Source organism: Aquila chrysaetos, assembly GCF_900496995.4.
Source record: "Aquila chrysaetos chrysaetos chromosome W unlocalized genomic scaffold, bAquChr1.4 W_unloc_4, whole genome shotgun sequence".
Taxonomy (NCBI): Eukaryota; Metazoa; Chordata; class Aves; order Accipitriformes; family Accipitridae; genus Aquila; species Aquila chrysaetos.
Genome location: NW_024470324.1, coordinates 246,109 through 271,105, shown reverse-complemented (window position 1 = coordinate 271,105; position 24,997 = coordinate 246,109). Strand labels below are relative to the sequence as shown.

The 24,997-nt window shown below is 44.7% G+C and overlaps 1 protein-coding gene across 4 annotated transcripts in view; it reads right to left on the bottom strand.

Moving 5' to 3' along the window:
• The window catches only part of LOC121233043 (junction-mediating and -regulatory protein-like), a 111,410-nt gene extending 86,670 nt beyond the window's left edge, over positions 1-24,740 (bottom strand). For all 4 annotated transcript variants that reach the window (XM_041121630.1, XM_041121628.1, XM_041121627.1 and 1 more), the window contains exon 1: positions 23,535-24,740. In XM_041121630.1, coding sequence (XP_040977564.1) covers positions 23,535-24,563 — 1,029 coding nt within the window. In that variant the 5' untranslated portion in view covers positions 24,564-24,740. The remainder of the gene's footprint in view (positions 1-23,534) is intronic.
• Between the last annotated feature and the right edge of the window lie 257 nt (positions 24,741-24,997).

The window sequence follows — 24,997 nt, the reverse complement described above, 5'->3', positions numbered from 1 at the left end:
GCTGGACTCTGGGGCTGATATGACCATCATAGCACAGCGTAACTGGCCCTCCTCGTGGCCATTGGTTGTAAATGCGGAAGGAGTGTTGGGTGTAGGTGGAGTTTCAAATAGTTTTATTGCAGCAAAACCTGTACTAATAAGCAACCCAGAGGGACAGAAAGCCACTGTGAGGCCATATGTCACCACTTTGCCACTTAATTTATGGGGTCGAGATGTGTTGGATCAATGGGGGGTGTGTCTTACCACGGATTTTTCATAGGGGCCACTGTGCTGCAGGGTGTGGAGCGCCCAACACTGGCACTGACCTGGTTAACAGATAAACCAGTGTGGGTGGATCAGTGGCCCCTCAATCAAAAAAAACTCCTCGCCTTGAAATCTTTAGTTGCAGAACAATTGGCCGCAGGACATATTGAGGCCTCTCATAGCCCATGGAACACACCAGCGTTTGTGATCAAAAAGAAATCTGGAAAATAGAGGCTATTGCATGATTTAAGAAAGATTAATGAGGTAATAGCAACCATGGGGGCACTGCAGTCAGGGTTACCTTCTCCAACTATGATTCCAATGCAATGGGAAATTATTGTAATGGACTTAAAAGATTGTTTTTTCACCATCTCTTTAGCCGCACCTGATATGGAGAAGTTTACTTTCACTGTACCTTCAGTGAAAAACGGTGAGCCGACGAAAAGGTATCATTGGAAAGTTTTGCCTCAGGGAATGAAAAATTCTCCCACCATTTGTTAGTGGTTTGTGGCAAAGGCCTTAAGTCCAGTTCGTGCTGCATTCCCAACATGTTATTGTTATCATTATATAGATGACATTTTGTTAGCCGCTCCATCTCAACAGATGTTAAGTGAAATGGAAGTCACAACACGTGATTCACTACAGCGATTAGGCCTAGTTATTGCACCTGAAAAGGTACAGCGTCAACAGCCGTGGCTGTATTTGGGTATGAAAATATTAAATCAGACAGTCACACCACAACCCATTCAGTTACAATTGGAGATAAAAACTTTAAATGATGTACAAAAATTGACCGGAGTGATCAATTGGATTCAACCCTATTTAGGGTTACCATCATCGAAATTACAGCCACTTTTGGATTTATTGAAGGGTGATACAGATATTGCTGCACCACAGGCATTAACCCCTGAGGCAAAACAGGTAATTACAGATGTAGAGCAAGCAATTGTGCATAAACATGTGTGGAGAATTGATCTGACAGTTTCAGTTCAGGTTTTTGTATTAATAGACAAATTGGTACCTTTTGCCATGATCGCAAAATAGAATTCTGATTGGCCGGATCCATTGCATGTGTTAGAATGGGCCTTCTTGCCGTTCAGACCAAACAAAACCGCCCCAGGTCTTTTTGAGCTTTTAGCCCAAATTATCATGAAGACCCAAGTTCGATGTATGGAATTGATAGCCAGAGACCCAGAATGTATCACTGTGCCTGTTAAAACCGATTATTTTGAATGGTGTCTCGCTGTTGTGGAACATTTTTAGCTAATGGTCACAAGAGCATTCCAGATGCCTTTAGAAGGCCTTGAACAGAATAAACAGAAGACAAAAATAAGTAAGATACCAATTAGAAAAACACAGGTGCGCATTCCACGATAAAGAGAACTTGGCACAAACAACCTCAATTCGGCAGTTTATCTTGACCAATTAGACTGAGACAAGTCTTGTATGTTTTAGTTAGTATAACCAATTATGTTTTATGTTTATGCACGTGTACAGTGTTGATATAACCAATCATTAAGTGTAACTAGACGCGTGGACAGTGCGTGAATAATGTGTGCAACCAATAGTAAAATAGCTAAACGCATGTACAGATGTAACTAATGTATAAAATGATGTCTGATGCTCTAGTAAAGTGGGCTTCACCTGATCACATTGGTCTGTGTGTGCTGTCCTGTGCCTCCGCAATTGGCGCCCGAACAGGGACCCTCGGATCGGTGTTGAATTCTTCGACGAGAGCCGACGGAGAGAGGGAGTGGAGAAGCCGGCCGAAATTATCCCTGCTGCCCCGGCAGGATGACCAGCTGAGCTGGGGCTGACAAAGACCGCGCGCGCGGCGGAAAAGGGGAATCTTACCCTGGTGGATCTCGCCCTAATCAGGTGAGCAGTCGGAGAAGGAGATGGGGTTGGACAAAGAGCAAGAAGCTGTCCTAAACCTCCTTCAACATATTCTCTCTAAGACAGGGTTGAAATGTGATAACTCCATTATAAAGGAGTTACTTTTATGGGCTTGGGAGAGAGAACTTATTCCGAGTATAAATGTTGCATTTGAAGTAGCGACTTGGGACGATGTAGGCAAGGCGCTGTGGGACACTATTAGCGCCGGGGGAGATAAGACAAAGGAAGCAATCAAATACGCAACGCACTGGAAGGTAGTTCGGGATGTGCTGCAGGCAATGAGGGTGGAACGGCAGGCAGCCGCTGCTGTCTGCGCGGCCGTGACCCCTTCTGATGCCTCCATGTCAGCCGCGTCAGCCTATCCCACTGCAGTTAGAGGAAGATTTTCTACGCAGCTGTCTCTACCCCCCCGAGCATCCATTTCTGCTAGTGCTGAGACGTCTGTACAGACACAGCCTTTGCCTATACCCAACCAGGTCGCTGGTGCTGAAAGTGTCCTCCTGCCTGTTACTCCACGAGAGACGGAGGAATTGGGGGGGGCCGTTTCTCGTCCGATTGATTCGGACGAGGCAGACTCGGAAGTGATTAATGTGGATAGACAGATTGTAGAAGCTATCGGAACCTCCCTATGGGATGAAATTAGTGACAGGTCTAAAGAAGTTAAAGGTCTTGCAACTTTATGGAAATTAATTAAGACAACTCTACAAGAAATGAAAGCAGATCATAAAGCGTCTGCGTCTGCTTTTGCTGCGCTCTCTCCAAACACAAGCGAAGGGGAAACGCGGGGAGAAAAACATAATGCAGCGAGAGAAACTTTTGGCTTTCCCGGAGCTTGTCTGCCTGCTCCTGTGCCCTTGACTTCTGCTCCACTCCCTGGGACTGCCGATATTAATCAGCCATCTGACAGTTCCCAAGCCTCCCTAACCGTACACTTAAAGGAAACCCTACAGAATCAGGAAGCGAGTAAAAATCTGCCTAGGAAAAAACAGCCCCCAGATATCGCCGCTCAACATGAACAAATTATACCTAGCATATACCCTCCGTTGCCTTCGTCTACGCCCGGGTCGCCTCAAGAGCATGAAGAGGGGCCGGAGCTCACTTCACAGCAGTTGCGGTCAGTAATAGAAAAGCTGGCACAGCTGGAGCCTGCTGTGAAGCGAGAAAAACCACCAGCCGTATCCTTTGATGCACCCCTTTTACCTGCGCGGGGAATTATTCGCGATGCCTTAATTGAGGGAGAAATCATAGCAGCTCCCACAGCGTTTCTGATTATTGCTGGGGCTGGGGGTAGACCTAATCAATGGGTTCTATTTGATTGGAAAATCATAAAAGAAACAAAAGTTACAATTGCTCAGTATGGTTTAAAATCTCCTTTTACGCAGGCAGTTTTGTCCCATACATTTTCTGGGTCACTTTTAACTCCACATGACTCGCGAATGCTTGCTAAAACCTTGTTGTCGACATGGAAATTTATTTATACTCCGCTGGTGCATTTACAGCCGGCAGAGAAAATCATATCAATACAACCTGATACTGCTTTTGAGGAGGCAGTTTGTAAGGAGGCCGCTAACGAGCAGGATTCTGATTCTGATAATAATTCTTTTGCATCAGGCAGGGTGGACTCTGAAAAAGAGCCGCATTTATATCCCTCATTACCTCCACCGCTGCCTGCCGCGGCCGTCCCGCCGCTGCCTCCCGCGGCCTCTGCGCGGCTGCGGCCACTGCCGTGCCGCCGCCGTCCCCCACCCCCCCACCCCAATCGCCTGGTACTCCCTCTCCAGGGTCTGCAGAACTTAAAACGGAACCTGACTTTACTACACTACCTGTATCTCCTTCTCCTACTAACCCCTCTAACTCTATGCCTCTGTCTAATCCGTGACGATTCACTTAATGATTTGGGAAAAAATACACATAGCTTGATGGAACGCTGTCGAGAAAAAGCTCTACGGCAAGGAGATACCATGTTTACTTTTCCTGTTGTATGCACACCTGCCTCAAGAAATGCAAGAACCTCAAGAGACAGTTGTTAGGATCAGTCATCATGAATGCCTGTGTGATGTTTAATTACACCCATAACACCACTCGAAAGGGTCAGAATGTAAATGCTATTTTGCCTGTATATAGAAATGCTACAGCTTGGTGTAACTATATCTATTCCAGAATATCACACTCTTTTTTCTATTCCAGCTGCTTTACCTGCGGGGATATTTTTAATTTGTGGAAATAGAGCGTGGGAGAGGAATTCCATTGAAACTTAACGGGAGGCCATGTAGCCTCGGACGACTTGCGTTACTAACACCCGATATCAATATGATTCACAGTAAAAGGCTCACGATAACTGACACAGGTTTAACTGGATGGCTAACAAGTTTGAGAATTACGGGATGGTTGAAAGATTTGCTTATACATAACTTAGTTATTTTAATTGTAATATTAGCAGTTGTAATGATTGTACCACGTATCATAAAATAGTTGAACGTATGATTGCAAAAGCATTTCATGTAACTTGGCTTGCATAAAAATAATTTAAAAAAAAAAAAAAGAGAGAGAGAGAGAGGAAGAGACAGGAAAAAAAAAATTAATGAAAACAAACGGCTGGAGAGGGGGAAGAGAGATGCGGTTGCGGAACACACAGACATGGCAGCTGAAGAGTGAGAACATCTAAGAGAAATAACCCTGCAGACACCAAGGTCAGTGAAGAAGGAGGGGGAGGAGATGCTCCAGGCGCCAGAGCAGAGATTCCCCTGCAGCCCGTGGTGAAGACCATGGTGAGACGGGTCGTTCCCCTGCGGTCTATGGAGGTCCACGCTGGAGCAGTGTGCTCCTGAAGGACTGCACGCCGTGGAGGGGACCCATGCTGAAGATCTTCGTGGAGGACTGTCTCCCGTGGGAGAGATCCCACGCTGGAACAGGGGAAGAGTGTGATGAGTGCTGCCACTGAGGAGGATGAAGTGACAGAGATAATGTGTGATGAACTAACCGCAAAACCTCATTTCCCGTTCCCCTGTCCAGCTGTGGAGGAGAGAGTGATAGGATAGCTATGGTAGGTGACTGGTGTTCAGCCAGGATCAACCCATCACATAGACAAAATGCATTATAACATAGAATGAAATTACATTGCAATTGGGAATTTCAAAAACAAGGGCTCTGTGTAACTCCTTTACAAGGGAATGAAAGTGTATATATGAAATTAGCAGAATAAGGTGTTTTTCAAAGAATTGTCTAATATTGTTGAATGCTTAAATCCAAAAATATGGTTTGAAGGTTTAAATTTGTGTATCTGAATTTATATTGCTATTGGAGGGTTATTAATCATTTGTGTGTTTGCAGCAATCAGAATCACCTGAGGAGCAGTACGAGGATTGCGTCAGTTCGAAGCTAGAGTCCTCGCTGCCTTCCTCATGAATCTGATGTTCCTAAACAAAAAAGGGGGAGATGTGGGAGCAGCTCGGAACACCTGGCATTTGTTTTCAAGAGTGACCCTTAGAATTTGTTGTGCTGCATGTTTGCCAAGCCTTGAAGAACTAGTTTTACAAGGTCAGGTTGGAGGATGGCCTTCTGTAGGCCTGGGAAGATGTGGCTGAAGACAGTCACGAGTATGTCTATGGAATGTTTTTATCTTTAACTGTTCTGAGGACTGGCAAACATCCCAGCTGGGTCAGATATGCCCTCCTGTGCTAGTAGTATTGGCTGTGAGTCGTTAGTACTTTCTGGATCTTTGTTGAAACATATATAAGTTGGATTCTTTTGTGAAATAAAGGGAATCTTGCAAAAAAAAAAAAAAAAAAAGTGGGGAAACAGTGTGGGGTAAACGTCCGAATGCCCAGAAGTTATCAGATTATTGACAAGACATGGAACGACACAAGAAGGTATTAGGTGCGCCACCGTTGGTGGAAACACTTTGCTGCCTCATCGCAATATGTGCGGTGGTACAGCCAGCATTACCATTACACCGAATTAACCCAAGGCAAAATATGTGGATAACCTGGGCCACCCAGACAGGACAACAGTCTTTTTGCCTCTCAATGAGTACACCCTCAGGTCCATTTCGAACATGTTTGGTGGGAGTGCCATATTTGTATCTGCCAGATTTTCGAGCATGGGTTTCTGATGGCAGTGCTTTGAATGAAACAAAGATCAATGAGACCTGTTACAGCTTGTATTCGTCGCACATCCCACAGCAGCATTGTCAAAATCTTACAGGGGTAGCAACTGCAAAGATTATCAATTCTCTTAACGTTACATTGCCCTGGGATCCGCAAGAGCTTGATTTAGTAGGATCAACATATGGTAATAAGTCATGTGTATATTTGGCAGGAGGGTTTAGCACAGGAATTAATTATTATCGGCAACACAATATGTCGGGGTGGACAAATGTATCTAGTCCAAGCTCTTGGTATAAGTTTATGGATAGTAGGGATTATTGTGTAGGAGCCGTGGGAGCAGAAACCCAGGGGAGTAAGATATTTATAGGTACTAATTATACCGCCAAGGCTTTACCAAGCGGATATTTTTTGATATGCGGTGATCGTGCTTGGCACGGCATCCCAGTGAGATCTTTTGGCGGACCATGTTACTTGGGTAAGCTTACATTGTTTGCACCCTCTATTATTCAGTTACTGAATTTAACAGACAATCGAAGACACAAGGGATCTATAGAAAATCTTGGGCCTGATTGTAACGATAACGTACGACTGTTAGGCAAGGCCACAAGAGTGCTGCTATCTCTTTTTACACCAGGGGCTGCAGCGGGTAATGCGTTACGGGAGTTGCAACGTTTAGCATGTTGGACGTCGAAGCAATTAAATCTTACATCTAGTATTATAAATGATCTCTTAGAAGACACAGAAAACATAAGGCATGCTATTTTACAAAATAGGGCGGCTATAGATTTTTTATTGTTAGCACAAGGACATGGCTGTGAGGATTTTGAAGCAATGTGCTGTATGAACATATCAGGTCATTCGAAGTCTATACATGAAAAGTTGCAGCAGTTGAAAGATAACATGAATAAAGTGGTAGTAGAGAAGAACCCCTTGGATGAATGGTTTGGGTCATTAGGGATAACAGGTTGGTTTAAAGAATTATGTCGCATGGGTATTGTTGTAGTTATCGTGATTTTAGCTATTGTAATAATTTTACCTTGTTTGGTTAGCTTGTTGAGGAAAATGGCATCCCAAGTTATTAGTCAAGTCTGGATTGCTCATAAACAAAAGAAGGGAATTGTGGGAGATTTCATGGAAAGCAGGGGACATTTCTTTGAACCTGATTATTTAGAGTTAAGTACGCCGCAGTCAACATGAGTGGACCGGAGTACGTGACAGCTACAATATGAATGGACCTTTGAACCACCAGAGAAACAACGGACATGAGGAACTTGGACAGTGGAGCAACTAATAAACAAGATAACAGAACTGCAGAGGCAAGAAGGAGCTGCAAGGGTTTCAACGCAATTAAGAAAGCTGCCATTTCGGCTTAGAACATTTAGCTGCGGGATGGGGACTTAGGAGTTGGTTTGTATCTTTATTAAAAATAGGGGTTTCTTTTATTCTTGTGTATTTTATTAGGTATAATGTTGCTTTTACTGTGTTTTAATTAATTGTATTCATAGGTCTTTGCAAAGGGCTGAGTTCACAGGCCCACGATGGACTCCCGCTCGATTTGTACGACCATCATCATCTGGAACACCCTAGATGGTGCGACAATGTGAATACCACCTCAGCCAAAAACTAACGTGTAGGTCACCTTGACCAACATAACAGGTCAAGATTCTCTGTGCACTGCAACCGCATCACAAAGCCCGTGAACCAATAGACAGGATGGCTATGACTCGTGCGGCGCGCCTGGCCAGCGACCGCATGTGCCATAGGCTCCCTATGTTTCAACTGAGGCAAATTTTAGCACCCGCTGGCCACGTGTGCTGAAATCTGTTCCTCTGCAAATGTATAAATACCGGGATTTTCCGAAGAGCATCGGGTTGGTGTACGGCAAGGCCATTGTTGCCTCTGTGGGGACACCCACGTAAAGCTGACACCTGCCGATTGCTGGGCTGAGTTCGCGGATGGTGGCGTCTAGATCTGTTAATGCTCTTTTTAAAGAAAAAGGGGGGAAATGTTGTGGAACATTTTTAGCTAATGGTCACAAGAGCATTCCAGACGCCTTTAGAAGGCCTTGAACAGAATAAACAGAAGACAAAAATAAGTAAGATACCAATTAGAAAAGCACAGGTGCGCATTCCACGATAAAGAGAACTTGGCACAAACAACCTCACTTCGGCAGTTTATCTTGACCAATTAGACTGAGACAAGTCTTGTATGTTTTAGTTAGTATAACCAATTATGTTTTATGTTTATGCACGTGTACAGTGTTGATATAACCAATCATTAAGTGTAACTAGACGCGTGGACAGTGCGTGAATAATGTGTGCAACCAATAGTAAAATAGCTAAACGCATGTACAGATGTAACTAATGTATAAAATGATGTCTGATGCTCTAGTAAAGTGGACTTCACCTGATCACATTGGTCTGTGTGTGCTGTCCTGTGCCTCCGCATCTCGCTAATAGCTCCGCATTGCAAGCAGCCTTGGCAAATTATACTGGGCAAATTGGGTATCATCTTCCCTCTCATCCGTTAATTAAAATGGGAAGTCAAATACGCTTTGCACAAAAGCAACTAAGTCAATCAGAGCCTGTGATTGGTCCCACGGTGTTCACTGACGGTTCAGGAAAAACAGGAAAAGCAGCCATTGTGTGGCATGATGGCCAGCAATGGCAACAGAAGATAGAACAGCAAGAAGGCTCCCCTCAAGTTGTAGAACTTTGAGCAATGGTGATGGTGTTTCAACATTTTCCAGATCCTGTAAACGTTGTCACCGATTCAGCTTATGTGGCGGGTTTGATTCAAAGATTGGATAAGGCTGTGCTTGGTCAGGTGGGAAATGAAAAGTTATTTGGGGTGTTGAAGCTGTTATGGATGGAGATTCAGGAACGCCGCTCCCCATATTATGTCATGCATATTAATAGCCACACAAGCTTGCCTGGTTTTATTGTGGAAGGGAATGCTCATGCAGATGCTCTCGTATCGGGGGTGGCAATAGGTCCAGTACCAAATGTGAGACAACAGGCGATCGAAGCTCATCGTTTTTTTCATCAAGGACATTGGGCCTTAAAACGGCAATTTCGATTGTCGAACTCTGAGGCTCGTGCCATCGTCGCCGCGTGCCCTGACTGTCAGGGCCACCATGTACCTCATTATTATGGAACCAACCCTAGAGGCCTTCGAGCCTTGCAAATCTGGCAGACTGACGTGACACATATTCCTGAGTTTGGGTGGTTGAAATATGTGCATGTGTCTATTGATACTTTTTCTTCTGTTGTTATTGCCACCACTCATACAGGTGAAACCACCAGGGATGTTATTCAACACTGGCAACAAGCGTTTTCTGTGGCTGGTATACCTCAACAGATTAAGACTGACAACGGTCCAGCCTATCTTTCTACCAAGGTGACTACCTTTTTGCAGCTTTGGGGAATTACCCATGTCACCGGTATCCCTCATTCTCCCACAGGACAAGACATTGTAGAACGCGCCCATGGAACTCTAAAGCATATGCTTCAAAAACAAAAAGGGGGAATGATGGGTGAGGGCCCGGAGGCTCGACTTAACAAGGCCACGTATGTATTAAATTTTTTGCAGGTCACTGATGATGTTCAAGAACCACCAATGCTGTGTCATTTTGGGTCATTAACAAGTATATCTGGTGTGACCCCCGGGGTTAAGGTTCAGATACGGGACCTGCAGACGGGTCAATGGTCTACACCTTGTGACTTATTAACCTGGGGTCGAGGTTATGCTTGTGTCTCCACAGATACTGGACCGCAATGGGTGCCGGCACGACTGGTAAAACCCTACTTAGAAGTGTCATTGCCTGCTGCAGTCTCCTCACAGTAGTGGTTGCAATATGGGTACCATCGCAGCCCAAGATGAACGTATGGGTAATGCTTGCAAATGCTACGGGCCAAGAGGGATGCTGGCTAAGCACGCAAAGCAATGCTACATCACAAGCTCTTTCAGGATTATTGCTAGATATAGATTCTATATGCCATGCTACGCTATAAAACAGAGCAGCTATTGATTTTCTATTGTTGGCCTATGGCCACAGTTGTGAAAACCTTAATGGTATGTGTTATATGAACCTATTAGGTCATTTGGTGTCAGTGTCCCAAAGTATCCAACAACTGCGAAAGGAGGTGCAGAAGCTGACAGAAGATGTTGAGGTTTTTTGGGGGGGTTGGATGGCTTGTTCTCTCCATGGGGGATTGGAAGAAGGCTAAAAAGAGTATTGAAAACAGGATTATTAATATTGGCAATTATTATCATTGCATTGAGCATCCTCATGTGTGCTGTCCTTGCTGCAAAAGGCCCTGCAGCGGACAATGCACATGGCATATTTGGCGCAAAAACAAAAAAGGGGAATTGTGGAGGACCTCGGCTGGACCGAGGGGCCTGGGGAGGATATTGACCTTGACAAGATTACAGTGTTCCCGTGAGAGAACAAGAAAGGAGGAGAAGAATGCCTGGGAAACTAAGTTTAAGGAATGTGTTGACCGTTTGCAGTTGTGATAAGGAACCTGAAAAAGCCACCCAATGAGGGGTGAGAAAAACAACTTCTGACAACTTTCTGACCAATAAGAGACAGACATATGTACAAGGTAACAAGTATAATAGGTATAAATTTGCTGGCTTGTGGTAATAAAAAAAACCCTTCTTTGCTTGTACTATAAGAATGCGTACTTGTCGTTTGTCCGTCTCGACCACGACACCAACTTATATTTGTGCCTGGCATTACTCCATCCCAGGTGCAGAATCCAGCATTTGGACTTGTTAAATTTCATCCCATTAATCATAGCCCAAAGCTCCAACCTATCTAGATCCCTCTGCAAGGCCTCTTGTCCCTGGAGAGTGTCAACAGCACCTCCCAGCTTGGTATCATCAGCAAACTTGCTAATGGTGCATTCAACTCTGCATCCAGATCATTGATAAATATATTGAACAGAACTGGCCCTAGAATTGAGCCATGAGGAACACCACTGGTGACCAGTTGCCAGCCAGATGTAGCCCCATTCACTACAACACTTTGAGCCCTGCTGTTCAGACAGTTCTTGACCCAGCGCACTGCGTACCTGCTCATCTCACAGTTGGACAGCTTGTCCAGAAGGATGCTGTGAGGGACAGTATCAAAAGCCTTACTAAAATCCAGAAAAAACACATCTACCGCCTTCCCTTTGATATAAAAATCTTTATGGTTGTAATTTTTTTATAAACTTAGGGAACAAAAGATAAGTAATCAATGTAAATCACTTGGGTAAGTAACTCTTGACAAGGCAATGGAATAGAAGGAACAAATTGACCTAAAACTAGGAACCAGAAACTTTAGTGGGCTGGTTGCCCAAGAAGCTTGGCTATACCGCATGAAAAAGTACCCTTTAGGTGAACTTAACTAATTATAATATGAAGACTGCACCTCTAGAAGTTAGGATGCCCGCCTCCACCTGAAGACCCTCACCCACTGAGCTTGCGCAGTAAAATTAAAAGATGCTGCACCTTTAAATGAAGACAAGGCACTATACACCAATCAGCTTTAAGATATGGAATTATGGGCACCAGTAAAAGGTTGATAAACAATTAGTATAATAATTATGCTAATTTACAATGTATAAATGAATGACTGTTTTAGTGCTGGGTGTGCTAGCTTTGCAGGGATACCCCCTAGCACCCCTTTCTGTGCAGAACTGGCAATAAATAGCTAATACCTCGACTTTGTGTGTTATTGGCTTGCACACTGGATGAACAATCCCACAAATTTTGGGACAACACCTTCATCCACTAAGTGGGTGACCTTATTGTAGGAGGACATCAAATTAGTTAAACAGGACTTTCCCTTTGTGAACCTATGTTGACTGTGCCTGATGATTGCATTGTTCTTTAAATGACTTTCAACAGTACCCAGTATAATCTTCTCCATAATTTTTTCAGGAACTGAGGTTAGACTAACAGGTCTGTAGTTCCCTGGGTCTTCCCTCAAACCCTTCTTGTAAATTGGAATAACATTGGCTAGCTTCCAGTCAGTGGGGACCTCCCCAGACTCCCAAGACCTTTGGTAGATGATCGAGAGGGGTCCTGCCATAACATCTGCTAGCTCCTTCAGTACTCTGGAATGAATCCCATCAGGCCCCATGGACTTGTGAATATTCAGCTGATACAGCTGGTCCCTTACAATTACAGTGTCCACAAATGGAAAGTCACTGTTCCTGCAGTCATGGGCCTCCAACTCAGAGGACCAGGCAGTACAAGGTCTATCAGTATTATTAAAGATGGAGGAAAAAAAAACCCGCATTGAATGCCTCCACTTTTTCTTCATCCCTATTAGTCAGATGACCACCTTCAACAAGTATTGATCCAATGCTTTCCTTGGATCTCCTCCTGCTATTAACATACTGTATTGGGTCTGGCTGAGATGGAGTTAATTCTCCCCATAGCAGCCCTCATAGTGCTGTGCTCTACAGAGCTAGCTAGCTCTGCTAGCTAGAAAGGTGTTGATAACACACCAGTGTGTTGGCTACTGCTGAGCAGTGCTCACACAGCATCAAGGTTCTCTCTCCAACATTTTCGCCCCCCCTCAATGGCAGGCTGGGGCTGGGCAAGATCTTGGGAGGGGACATAGCCAGGACAGCTGACCCAAACTAACCAAACAGATATTCCATAGAGTACTGAAGCCCTGCTTCCCAGGAAGTGGCCAGACATCACCTGCTGATGGGAAGCAGAGAATGACATCATTTGTTTTCCTTTGCTTTCGTTTTATTAAACTGTCCTTATCTCAACCCACGAGCCTTTCTTTATATTTTCTCTCCCCTGTCCAGTTGAGGAGGGGGAGTGATAGAGTGGCTTTGGTGGGCACCTGGCACCCAGCCAGGGTCAACCCACCACAAATACTTAAAAAAGCCCTTCTTGTTATCTGACACAACACTGGCCAGTTTCAACTCTAATTGAGATTTGGCCTCTCGTGTCTTCTCCCTGCATATACGAACCACAGCTCTGTACTCTTCCTGCAAAGCCTGACCTTGCTTCCAGAGATCATACAATTTCTTTTTCCTCTTAAGCTCCACAAGGAGTTCCGTGTTCAGACAAGCTGGTCTTCTGCCCCACTTACTTGACTTTCGACACAATGGAATTGTCCTCTCCCACACTCATCCGTTACAATCAGTTGGGCTGATTGTTTTAGCCTCTTTAAATCTCCCATGCTGCTGGGTGCAGGCTCCGCCCCTTGCTGTCTTATCCAATCAGGTCTAGGGTTAGTTGCTTGGGGAACACCCCCTGTTCAGACAAGCCTCTCCTTGTCCCCATGTATCCCTCTTGTGTTCCCTACTGCTGCTTGCTGCTGATGGTGCTCCTTGCACTGCTCTGGCATCCGTTGCAATCAGCTGGGCTGATATAACAAAGATTATTTCTGTCTTCAGTATTTAAAAAAAAAAATATTTTGTCCATAAAGCTTTAAAAGCCTTACAGAGGACAGTGCAATTATGTGCAAGTTGCCCTCAGTCAGGAGCGTAATCCAAAGCTTGATTTAATCAGTGAAGAGTCAAGTCTTACATTTCCTTTGCTATTATTCCCAAAACTTTTGCTGTTATTCCCATTTAATTTTGTGTATTTTATAAAAACATTGCAACATGACACACATCCATTTTTAGCTAAAAAAAGCCATAAAGATATTTTTCAGTCTCTTCCTAAGCTTTTTCATATTTTTGGAATAACAGTGGTTACAGAATACCCTATTCTCCTATGAATTTAGGTTCTTGGAAGCCTGATAGTATTACTTGCCATTTCCAGGAAGAATTCCAAAGATTTTTAATTGGAGAAGCATATTTAAGATCACAGGTAAACTAAGGATAGTTGTTTTCAGAAAGGAGTACTGCAGATAGAGTAGTTTTTAGATACTCCATCCTTTCCACTGAACAGCAGTCCTAAGTATAAAATACCAAATCCTCCTGCTGATACACTTGCAGTGAGCTCCAGACAATGACTTTCCAAAGAAGTAAAGCTCCAGAGTACATAAAATTTGGATGCAAAATTAGCAACTGAACTTAGACTGCAAGTTCTGATATTAGAACATGCTTAGAATTGTTTCTACTCTCTCTCTAAGCTATATTTAAACAAAGAAATCTTGTTAAAAACAAATACACACACTCCCACATGTCCTGGTAATGAGCAGGAGTCTCAAGTACATGAAGTCTGTACTATAGGCAAATTACTTGTATGTCCAGCATACAGCCAGATAAGACCACAACACGTTGGGTGAGCAATTGGCTGATGGGTTGGGCCCAAAGGGTTATAGTAAATGGGGCTACATCAGGCTGGTGGCCAGTCACCAGTGGGGTTCCCCAGGGCTCAATTTTAGGGCCAGTGCTCTTTTTATGTTTTTATAAATGATCTGGATCAAATGTACATTAAGTAAGTTTGCCAATGATACTAAATTAGGAGGAGCTGTGGACTCCCTCAAGGGTAGAGAGGCCTTACAGGGAGATCTGGATAGATTAGAGAGCTGGGCAATCACCAACCATATGAAATTTAACAAGAGCAAGTGCCAGATTCTGCACCTGGGACAGGGTAATCCTGGTTATACGTACAAATTGGGGGACAAGAGGCTGGAGAGCAGCCCCGCAGAAAGAGATCTGGGGGTTTGGGTTGATGGCAAGCTGAATATGAGTCAACAGTGAGCCCTGGCAGCCAAAAGGGCCAACCATGTCCTGGGGTGCATCAAGCACAGCATAGCTAGCCAGTTGGTGGAGGTGATTGTCCCACTCTACACTGCACTGGTGCGGCCCCACCTCAAGTACTGTGTGCAGTTTTGGGCACCTCAATATGAGAAGGACATCAGACTATTAGAGTGTGTCCAGAGGAAGGTGACCAAGATGGTGAAAGGTCTTGAGGGCAAGACATATGAGGAGCGGCTGAGGTCACTTGGCTTGTTCAGCTTGGAGAAGAGAAGGCTGAGGGGTGACCTCATCACAGTCTACAACTACCTCAAGGGGGGCAGCTGAGGGGGAGGTGCTCATCCCCTCTCTGGTGACCAGGGATAGGACACGTGGAAATGGAATGAAGATGCGTCAGGGGAAGTTCAGATTGGACATTAGGAAAAGGTTCTTCACTGAGAGGGTGGTCGGTCACTGGAACAGGCTCCCGCGGGAAGTGGTCACGGCCCCAAGCCTGTCAGACTTCAAGGAAGGTCTGGACGATGCTCTTAGCCATATGGTTTACTTTTAGGTAGTCCAGCAAGGAGCAGGTAGTTGGACTGTTTTGGGTTTGTGTGGCAGGGTTCTGGTAGCGGGGGAGGAGGCTAGAGGGGTGGCTTCTGTAAGAAGCTGCTAGAAGCTTCCCAAGCTCCAAGTCAGACCCACCTCTGGCCAAGGCCAACCCAATCAGCGACAGTGGTAATGCCTCTGGGATAACATATTTAAGAAGGGGAACCTGCAGCGGGGGAGGGGAGTAGAATGTGAGAGAAACACCAGTGCAGACACCAAAGTCAGTGAAGAAGGATGGGGAAGAGGTGGGCCAGAGGAGGTGATTCCCCTGCAGCCCGTGGTGAGACAGCAAGCTGTCCCCCTGCAGCCCATGGAGGCGAACGGCAGAGCAGATGCCCACCTGCAGCCCGTGGAGGACCCCACGCCGGAGCAGGTGGATGCACCCGAAGGAAGCTGTGACCCTGTGGGAAGCCCGCGCTGGAGCAGGCTCCTGGCAGGACCTGTGGAGAGAGGAGCCCACGCTGGAGCAGGTTTTCTGGCAGGACTTGTGACCCCGTGGGGGACCCACGCTGGAGCAGTGTGCTCCTGAAGGACTGCACGCCGTGGAAGGGACCCATGCTGGAGCAGTTCGTGAAGAACTACAGCCCATGGGAAGGACCCACGTTGGAGAAGTTCGTGGAGGACTGTCTCCCGTGGGAGGGACCCCACGCTGGAGCAGGGGAAGAGTGTGATGAGTCCTGCCCCTGAGGAGGATGAAGCGGCAGAGATAACATGTGATGAACTGACCATAAACCCCATTCCCCGTCCCCCTGTGCCGCTGGGGGGGCAGGTAGAGAATCCGGGAGTGAAGTTGTGCCCGGGAAGAAAGGAGGGGTGGAGGGAAGGTGTTCTGAGATTTGGTTTTATTTCTCATTACCCTACTCTGGTTGATTTGTAATAAAGTGAGTTAATTTTCCCCAAGTCGAGTCTGTTTTGCCCGTGACGGTAATTGGTTAAGTGATCTCTCCCTGTCCTTATCTCGACCCACGAACCCTTTGTTATATTTTCTCTCCCCTGTCCAGCTGAGGGGATGGGAGTGATAGAAAGGCTTTGGTGGGCACCTGGCCTCCAGCCAGGGTTAACCCACCACAAAGGCATTGACTTGAAGGCCTTGAAGGTAGGAGAGTCAATTAAAGAGAAAGAAAATAATGCTGGAAAAACTGAGAAAGAATATGCAAGAAGAAAAAGTTAAACACAAAGAAAAGACAACCCAACATCATCTCTAAAAGCTAAGAAATTAAGTGGGCTGTGAATCCCAAGGAGCACAATGGATTACAGAGTGTTTATTACATAGGTGGTACACAGCTCTTCAAAATATTCTGGCATATGAAAATGCTGCAACTGCATATCAAATATAAAAAATTAAAAAGAAAAATAGAGGAAAGTCTGTCTCTACAGCTAGGGAAAGAAACAATTACAATTTTGAAGGGGAATGTCAAATAAAATAATCTCATCATCAGAATATTCCCCCAACTAGAAGACAAAAATGGTTCCTCAATCCCAGTTCAGACAGTTAAACAGAGCATATACTGCATTTTATTTCCTTTTTTTTTCTCCCAGGTATTTAGACAGGGAAATGAACTATGAGACTAGCAAGCTGTTGTCTTCAGTTTCTACAAATTAAGTCTAAGCTTACTGTTTCAGGTTTGTGTGGCAGGGTTTTGGTAGCGGGGGAGGGGCTGCAGGGGTGGCTCCTGTGAGAAGCTGCTAGAAGCTTCCCCGGCTCCAAATCAAACCCGCCTCTGGCCAAGGCTGAGCCAATCAGCGACGGTGGTAATGCCTCTGGGATAACATATTTAAGAAAGGGAAACCTGCAGCAGGGGAGGAGATTGGAATGTGAGAGGAACACCAATGCAGATACCAAGGTCAGTGAAGAATGAGAGGGAGGAGGTGATGCCCCTGCAGCCCATGGTGAGACAGCAGGCTGTCCCCCTGCAGCCCATAGAGGTTAACGGTGGGGCAGATGCCCACCTGCAGCCCATGGAGGACCCTATGCCAGAGCAGTTGGATGCCTCTGAAGATGGCTGTGACTCCATGGGAAAGCCCATGCTGGAGCAGTCTGTGACTGAAGGACTGCACCCCATGGAAGGGACCCATGCTGGAGCAGCTTGTGAAGAACTGCAGCTCCTGGGAAGGACTCATATTGGAAAAGTTCATGGAGGACTGTCTCCTGTGGGAGGGACCCCCTGTTGGAGCAGTGGAAGAGTGAGGAATCCTCCCTGAGGAGGAAGGAGCAGCAGAGACAATGTGTGACAAACTGACCGCAACCCCCATTCCCTGTCCCCCTGTGCTGCTGGTGGGAGGAGGTAGAGAAAATAGGGAGTGGAGTTGAGCCCAGGAAGGATGGAGGGGTGGGGGAAGGTGTTTCAAGATTTGGTTTTACTTCTCATTATCCTTGTTTTGATTTGATTGGTAGCAAATTAAATTGATTTGGTTTTTTTTCCCCAAGTGGAGTCTGGTTTTTGCCTGTGACCATAAGTGGCAAGTGATCCCTCCCTGTCCTTGTTTTGACCTATGAGCCTTTTGTTATATTTTCTCCTCCTCATCCCGCGGGGGGGGGGGAGGGAGTGAGCAGCTTCGTGGTGCTTTGTTGCTGGCTGAGCTTAAATCATGACACTTACTAAGAGTCATATTGAACAGTATTGCTATATTCTATAGAATATACTCTTATTTTTTCATGCAAGACTTAAGTTCTATCAAGAAAGACCTAATTTTTCAAGCAGATATCCTTTGTGTACATATCATTTGTACATGTTTTGAAGAAATATACATTATTTTAAGCATTCTACTGTTTTCAGATACAGCAGCAGTATTCATCATCTTCAGCTAGCTCTTGTCAAACTAACAAGGCATTAATTAAAACAACACATTAAGTCTATCTACATATGTATGCCTTAAGTGCATTGGGGGGGGGGGGAAGAAAAAAATTACTTCAAATCCAAAACAAGCAACCATACTGAGACTGGAAAAGAGACAACACAAAAAGATTGACAAAAACAAAGACAGTAGCCAAAAATCTAATTAACCTACAATCACAAGTCTATACATCTCTGAAGCAATTTGTAGCTACCTATAAAACAAAAGTAAAAGGAAAAGGCAGTAGAAAAAAAATAAACATTTACTCAAGAAGATATCAAATGGAAGAAGGATAAAAGATAAAAGTTTTCCAATTAAAAGGCAAATTGTTATTTTGCTTAGGACTTAGAAGGTTTTAATACACAGACTAAAGAGACAAGCAAATACTGTGATAATGTGGTCTAATGTCCTTTAAACACTGAATTCCTAGAAGCCATCTTAGAGCATGTATTTTAAAATGGTATGTAATCACACCTTAGACTTTCAGCAACTATAAGTCTACCATATGATTAAGATGTTGCATATTTAATTTTCCTTGCTGCGATAAGGGTCCAAGAATCTCAAGTGATATAGCCCTCTCTACCTTACGTCCGTGTCTTCCATGACTATCACATCATAATTGTTTAACTTGCAACATGTATTTACATATACAGAACACATTTCAGAAACTCACTGAAACACTTTAAAAACAAAATATCTGTGTGACTTGGATTTTTATTATTTGCAGAAAAGGGGAGGGGGGGGGGAACCACTCCACATCTAATTCTGCTTATCTGAAAATGTATCACAGTGTCCTTACTATTGGGTTTGATGCTTGCAGGAGTCAGGTGTGACCTTTCAACACTTAAAATGCCAAGCCTTTAAAATATTTATTAACTTAGGACTAGTTTGTAACAACCAGAAATAACTGCTAATGACTCCAACTGCAGATTAGATAAATAAAAATATGATGGCTGTAGCAAGAGTACATAAGAGAACTTTTTCTGCCTTCTAGATACAAAGTTTAAGATTTTAGAAATACTGGCCAAGAAGCTAGAATCCCAAATAAGGATTCAGCGGCATCCTCTCTGTTGAAATAACATCTTTTTATCTGGTCATGAACTGATTCTGTATCATGTCTCCATTTGGGAGCTCAGACCTCTAGCTGAGCACCTGAGGAATTTTTTTTAAGCAGGCATAAACTTAATGAACAAGGGTTCCAAACAAGCGTTCCAAACAAGTGTTTATTTGTGGACACATATTTAGCTAACGGTCACAAGAGCATTCCAGACACCTTTAGAAGGCCTTGAACAGAATAAACAAGAAGACAAAAAAAGAAAGATGCCAATTAGAAGAACACAGGTGCACATTCCATGATAAAGGGAACTTGGCACAAAGAACCTCAATTTGGCAGTTTATCTTGACCAATTAGACTGAGACAACTCTTGCATGTTTTAGTTGGTATAACCAATTATGTCTTATGTTTATGCACGTGTACAGAGTTGATATAACCAATCATTAAGTGTAACTAGGCGCGTGGACAGTGCGTGAATAATGTGTGTAACCAATAGTAAAATAGCTAAACGCATGTACGGATGTAACCAATGTATAAAAATGATGTCTGATGCTCTAGTAAAGGGTCTTCAACTATGATCATATTGATCTGTCATTGAGTCCATTACTATGCTCCCGCATTTATTAGTTTTCAAAAAATGAGGTAGAACATTTTCTCCTTTAGATACAAGTTTTTACTTTAACATAAATTAACTGTTCTTAAGTTATTCTAGAATTAATAGTTTTATTTGAAAAAAATAAAAAGATGTGCTATTTCAAAACTGCAAATTATGCAGTAGAAATTAATTCCAGGTCATACAGTTCCTCTACAACTATATTTCTTCCTCATCTTGGATCTGTTTCTACTTGCAACATTCTTCTGGCTTATTAAAGGTTTATAATTGAGACAGAGATAAACACGCCTATTACAAAGAGCAGCAATTATTAACTGCTGTGAAAATAAACTAGTTTGTGTGTAACTTATGGAAAGCAACAGATGGCCAAGTAGGGGATGCTGAAACAATGAACACGAGGTTTTGTTGCTCACTTTGCTTCTCCACCCCAAAGAACATAACCAACAGAAACTGCAAGCATTTCTCAAATAATGTTCTGCACAGAGGAATTTGTCCTGGAAAAAGAGATATATGAAATAATTATAAACCACAGAAGCATATTTTGAAATGTTAACCCAAAGTCTTGGAGTTCTAAACTTGTTTTTTGCACAATTTTATATTAATGAAAACCCTCCATATTCATTATGCTCCTTGATACTATTTCGGTTGCCAATGCTGCTTCCCCTTTTCCCAAAAAGTTCTAATAAGAGGTAAAATCATTTAAAATTGCAGGAATCCAACATTCCCAACAGCTAACAGGCAGACTTCAAGTACAGGTATAAAAGTAAATTAAAGTGAGAGATGAAACATTGATTCAGTAGGTTTTCTTGAAAGTATGAAAAACCTTTGCTTCAGAAATACCTAGCAATACTCATCATCCATTGCTTCATTTGCTTAGAATTGCAATGACAAACAATATCAATATTTGCTTAAAAGAAAGACATTTCCTGTGGATTAAGTAAACCACTAACTGATAAGGAAAAGAGAAACCTGAGAGCCAAAAGGGAAAAGAACAGGTCATTCTATTGGTTTCTTTTCTTAAACATGAACTACCTTTAATTAAAGAAGGATCGATTTACACAACTGACAGTAGTACAGCTGTACTGACTTTAGGTACACTACTAGATTGGTTATCATGGGAAAGGAAGGTTGTACTGTAGTCAAATATACAAATATGCTCTTCTATTTTGTCTGCACCAAGTTCTGAATATTAACAGAGAAGAAGATGTTGTAGTTTAGAGATCCTGATGGATAAAGCTTGCATTGCCTCTTGATAACTGATTTATTTTTTGCTGATAGTACTGGTGCTAACAAAATAGAAGTTGAAATTCTTCAAGAAACAAATAGTTCCTACACAGTAATTCTGATTTATCGTTTCCTCAGAAACACCACGAACTTTGAGTTAGGTACCCAGTTCCCAAACTCCACACATTTAACAGGAACTTCTCTTGTCCTGCTCAGTTCCTTATAAAAACTGCTGAGCTGAAGGCCAAGTGAATCTAAGCACACACTCCCAAGCATTCATGCAGAACAAAAAAAGTGGATGACAATATACTTTCACATTCTCTGGACTAAAACTACTGCAGAAGACTATTAGACTAATTACTGGCTGTATACCAAAATTAATGAGGATTAATCCAGCCCTTTAAGCAGCCATGAAAAAAAAAGAAAAATCAAAATGATATAACCTAACACAACAGTTTGGAAATAAACTTGTACCTGACAATGCTACGTTGAGATGCCCTTATGTAAAAGGAACTAGGCCTTAAGCCTCATTGTTTCTAAGACTATTCGTATCAAACATATAACTAATGATTAGAGATTGCTTTAGATGTGATTAATAGAATGCAGGTGCTTATAAAACAATATGCATAAGCTGCTTATTTGTCCTATGTGTAGCCCCCACCATGGCTGGCTAAAAACCCAGTCAAGCTGAATCAACAGAAGAAGGCTCATACATCTTAGACCTAAGACATGGGAGTAAGTGATTAACTTTAGAACAAGATAAATTAATAGAATAGCCTGAGTGATTTTCAGAAATTCAAAGGTGATCTTTCATGTGTAAGAAGATAAGTGATTGTGGTGACCCAAGACCTTCTGCCTACGACCACTAACTTCAGAAGAACCGGGACATGAGAATTGATGAGATAAATTGATGAATGATAACGACATGGGAACTGAGATCAACTGGAAAATTACAAAGACTTTGGACTGGGATAATGGGTGGTAAAAGGTATGACAGAAATTTTTGGAAGTTTGCCATTCACTGCGGTGGTGGCCCAACTCTGAGTTGTTAATAAAGCAAACCTAGAGAAACCCATGACTGAAAATCCTTTAACACCTTATCATGATTTCATCACTGATAAAACAATAATTTTCTCATACTCTGTAACTCCAGTCACTAAGGAAAAGCTGGGCCCAAATCCTACAAAGACTCAAAACTACGCCATCAAAAACAGCAAGCACATACACTCATACTCCATCAAGGAAAAAAAAACCAAAACATTCACCACCACACATTTTTGAACACACAATATTGGTAGGATATATATGGGCAGCTGAAGCAGCCAAACTTGATCTATATCCATACAAATCCATACAATAGAATTTAGATGGTGTTTGCAAAAATAAAAAATTCCATAACATGATTCATATACATAGTTGCACCTAGATAGATCCAGGTACATTCTGGACCAAGGCCACCAAAACATAAAAACAAGTGTAAAATTCTCCTTTTTCACTGGGAATATCTGGGTCCTCATATACCTCAGTTCACAAAGATGTGAAAAAATTCTCACACACTGATGCTGGAAGTTAGCAGAACCTCCTCAACTACTTTCGTCTAAACAGTATATGGTATGAGAAAAAGAGATAGTGTGTTCTGAAACATGCAAGTCTTGTCAGACACTAGCAATGGCAATGCAGTAAATACTTGCTAGGACCAGATAGCTTGCTTTTTAAAATCCCAACTCTAAGAACTTACCAGCTGAACAAAAGTTGTAGTTATTCCAATTCCACTGGAAAACATCATCTCAATTGAAATAGTAGATTCAGCACCCAGAGCCTGTAGGAACCTAGAACTTTTTGGCCTCAAGCACCTAAATTGTACTGTCAAAATAAACACCACGTGTTGCTGCTCCCATTAAACAGAAAAATTCAGACTACAACACATCCTGGCATAAAGCAATGCAACAACAAAAATCTGGGAGAAAGACCTTGCCAAATCCATCAGATTCTTGTTCACAAACATATACGTTCAATTGCACAGAATAAAGTACTGAGCCACACTTAGATGACTAGGGAAATCTGCACCTTCTTAAATCCTGGCCCTAGAGACCTTGGAAAGGTTAAGCCTCATTTTCTTTCTTTGATTCTCAAAGCTTGCTTTCTTTTTTTTAAAACCAGACAGTTTTCCTGTACTTTTTTTTTGTCCCACAGATCGATCAATTCTGCAAAGGTAGAGGGGAGCAGCTGGAGAGAACAACTAAAGATGTCACAGAGTAAGGAAAAGGTAACACTAAGGTGGAGATATCTGGACCATGTGGTAGCCTCACCTCCTGGATTCGCCTGTGGGCCCGCTGCAGCACCTCCTCGTACCCCTTTTGTCGCAGCTCACTCAGGGTCTCATAATACTCTTCAGGGTCGTCAGTCTCAGTGAAGAGCACCTGCGAAAGAATCTTCCAGCCGCAGGTATCCAAGCTGTGGAGCAAGTAAACTTGCAGTTTGTAGCAGAGAGCGTCCATCTCCTGCTCGGATAGCTCTGGGGCTCCGAACAGCACCGTCCACACGCCCGAGGGCTCCTCGGGGAAGGCAGGTAGGTAGCGTTCCAGCTCCGAGTTCACCGAGCACAGCTGCTGGTGCACAGCCCGCAAGTCTTGGAAGGAGAAGAGGCCGGCCCAGCTGCACTCCTCCCCCACAGGCTCCGCGTCGGGAGCAGCCGACTCGGCTGCCTGCAGCGGCGAGGGCGACAGCGAGGCGGCCTCCTCCTTCCCCAGCTCCAGCGCTTCTATCTCTTCGGCGGCACCTGCCGCCTCCGGGCCCCGCAGCAGCCTCCGGGCCGGGCTGCTCTTGGCGCGCAGCGGGCTCTTCGGCAGCGCCTCGGCCGCCGCGCCCCGCTCGGAGCACCGCAGCCCCGCCTCGGCGCGGAGATGCGAGGAGCTGCGCGCCAGGCCGGAGTCCGTGCCCCTGCTCACCGTAGGGATGCCGGCCTTGGGGGCGGCTCTGGCCTCGGGGCCGGCGGGGCCGCCGCGGTAGAGCTCGTGGGAGCCACTGCGCTGGCGCTGCGCCGTGCGGTTGTGGCAGGTGATAGCGAACTTGCCCTCGATCTCGTTCCAGGCCACAATGAAGACGAATTTGTGCTTCTCCCGCTCCTGGAAGGCGTGAGGCCTCACAGCCACCCAGTCAGCCTCCAGAGCTTCCTCCAGGGCGAAGGCGGACATGGCGCTGCGCGGCTTCCCAAGCACGCACCCCACCCCCCGCTCCAGTCCTGTCCTGTCCTGTCCCGTCCCGTCAGCTGCCCCCGCCTGCCCCGCCGTGCGCCAGCCGGCAACAGCTCCCCGCAGCCCCGCCTCACTACCCACCATCAGCCATCTTAGCGACGGGGGGATGGGAAAGGCGGTGAAGGGGGAAGATGCGCTGGATCTCGACTGAGGCAGAATCTGTTTACAAGCGGCGGTGACACTGCGGAAACTCAGCACCAGCCCCACCCCGCGGCCTCCCGAAGCCCCACTTTCCCACCCCGCGGGGCGCCTTCCCCATTGGCTGTCGCCCTGGTTTCCCCGGCGGAGGGAGGTGGGGGGAGCGTCACGCCCCACCCCTTCTCCGCCGGCCACACTCGCGATCTCCCGCCCTCCCTTCTCGGTGTCCCGTGGGGGGGGGGGGGGGGGGAAGGGCGATGCCCCGCCCCTTTCCTCGGACGTACAATGCGGCCGTTCGGCAGCTGTGGGCTGCATGCTGGGGAGGGTACGTGCTGGGCTGCGGCCGCTAGGGGAGTGGGGCTGAGAGGCTCTGTGGGAGG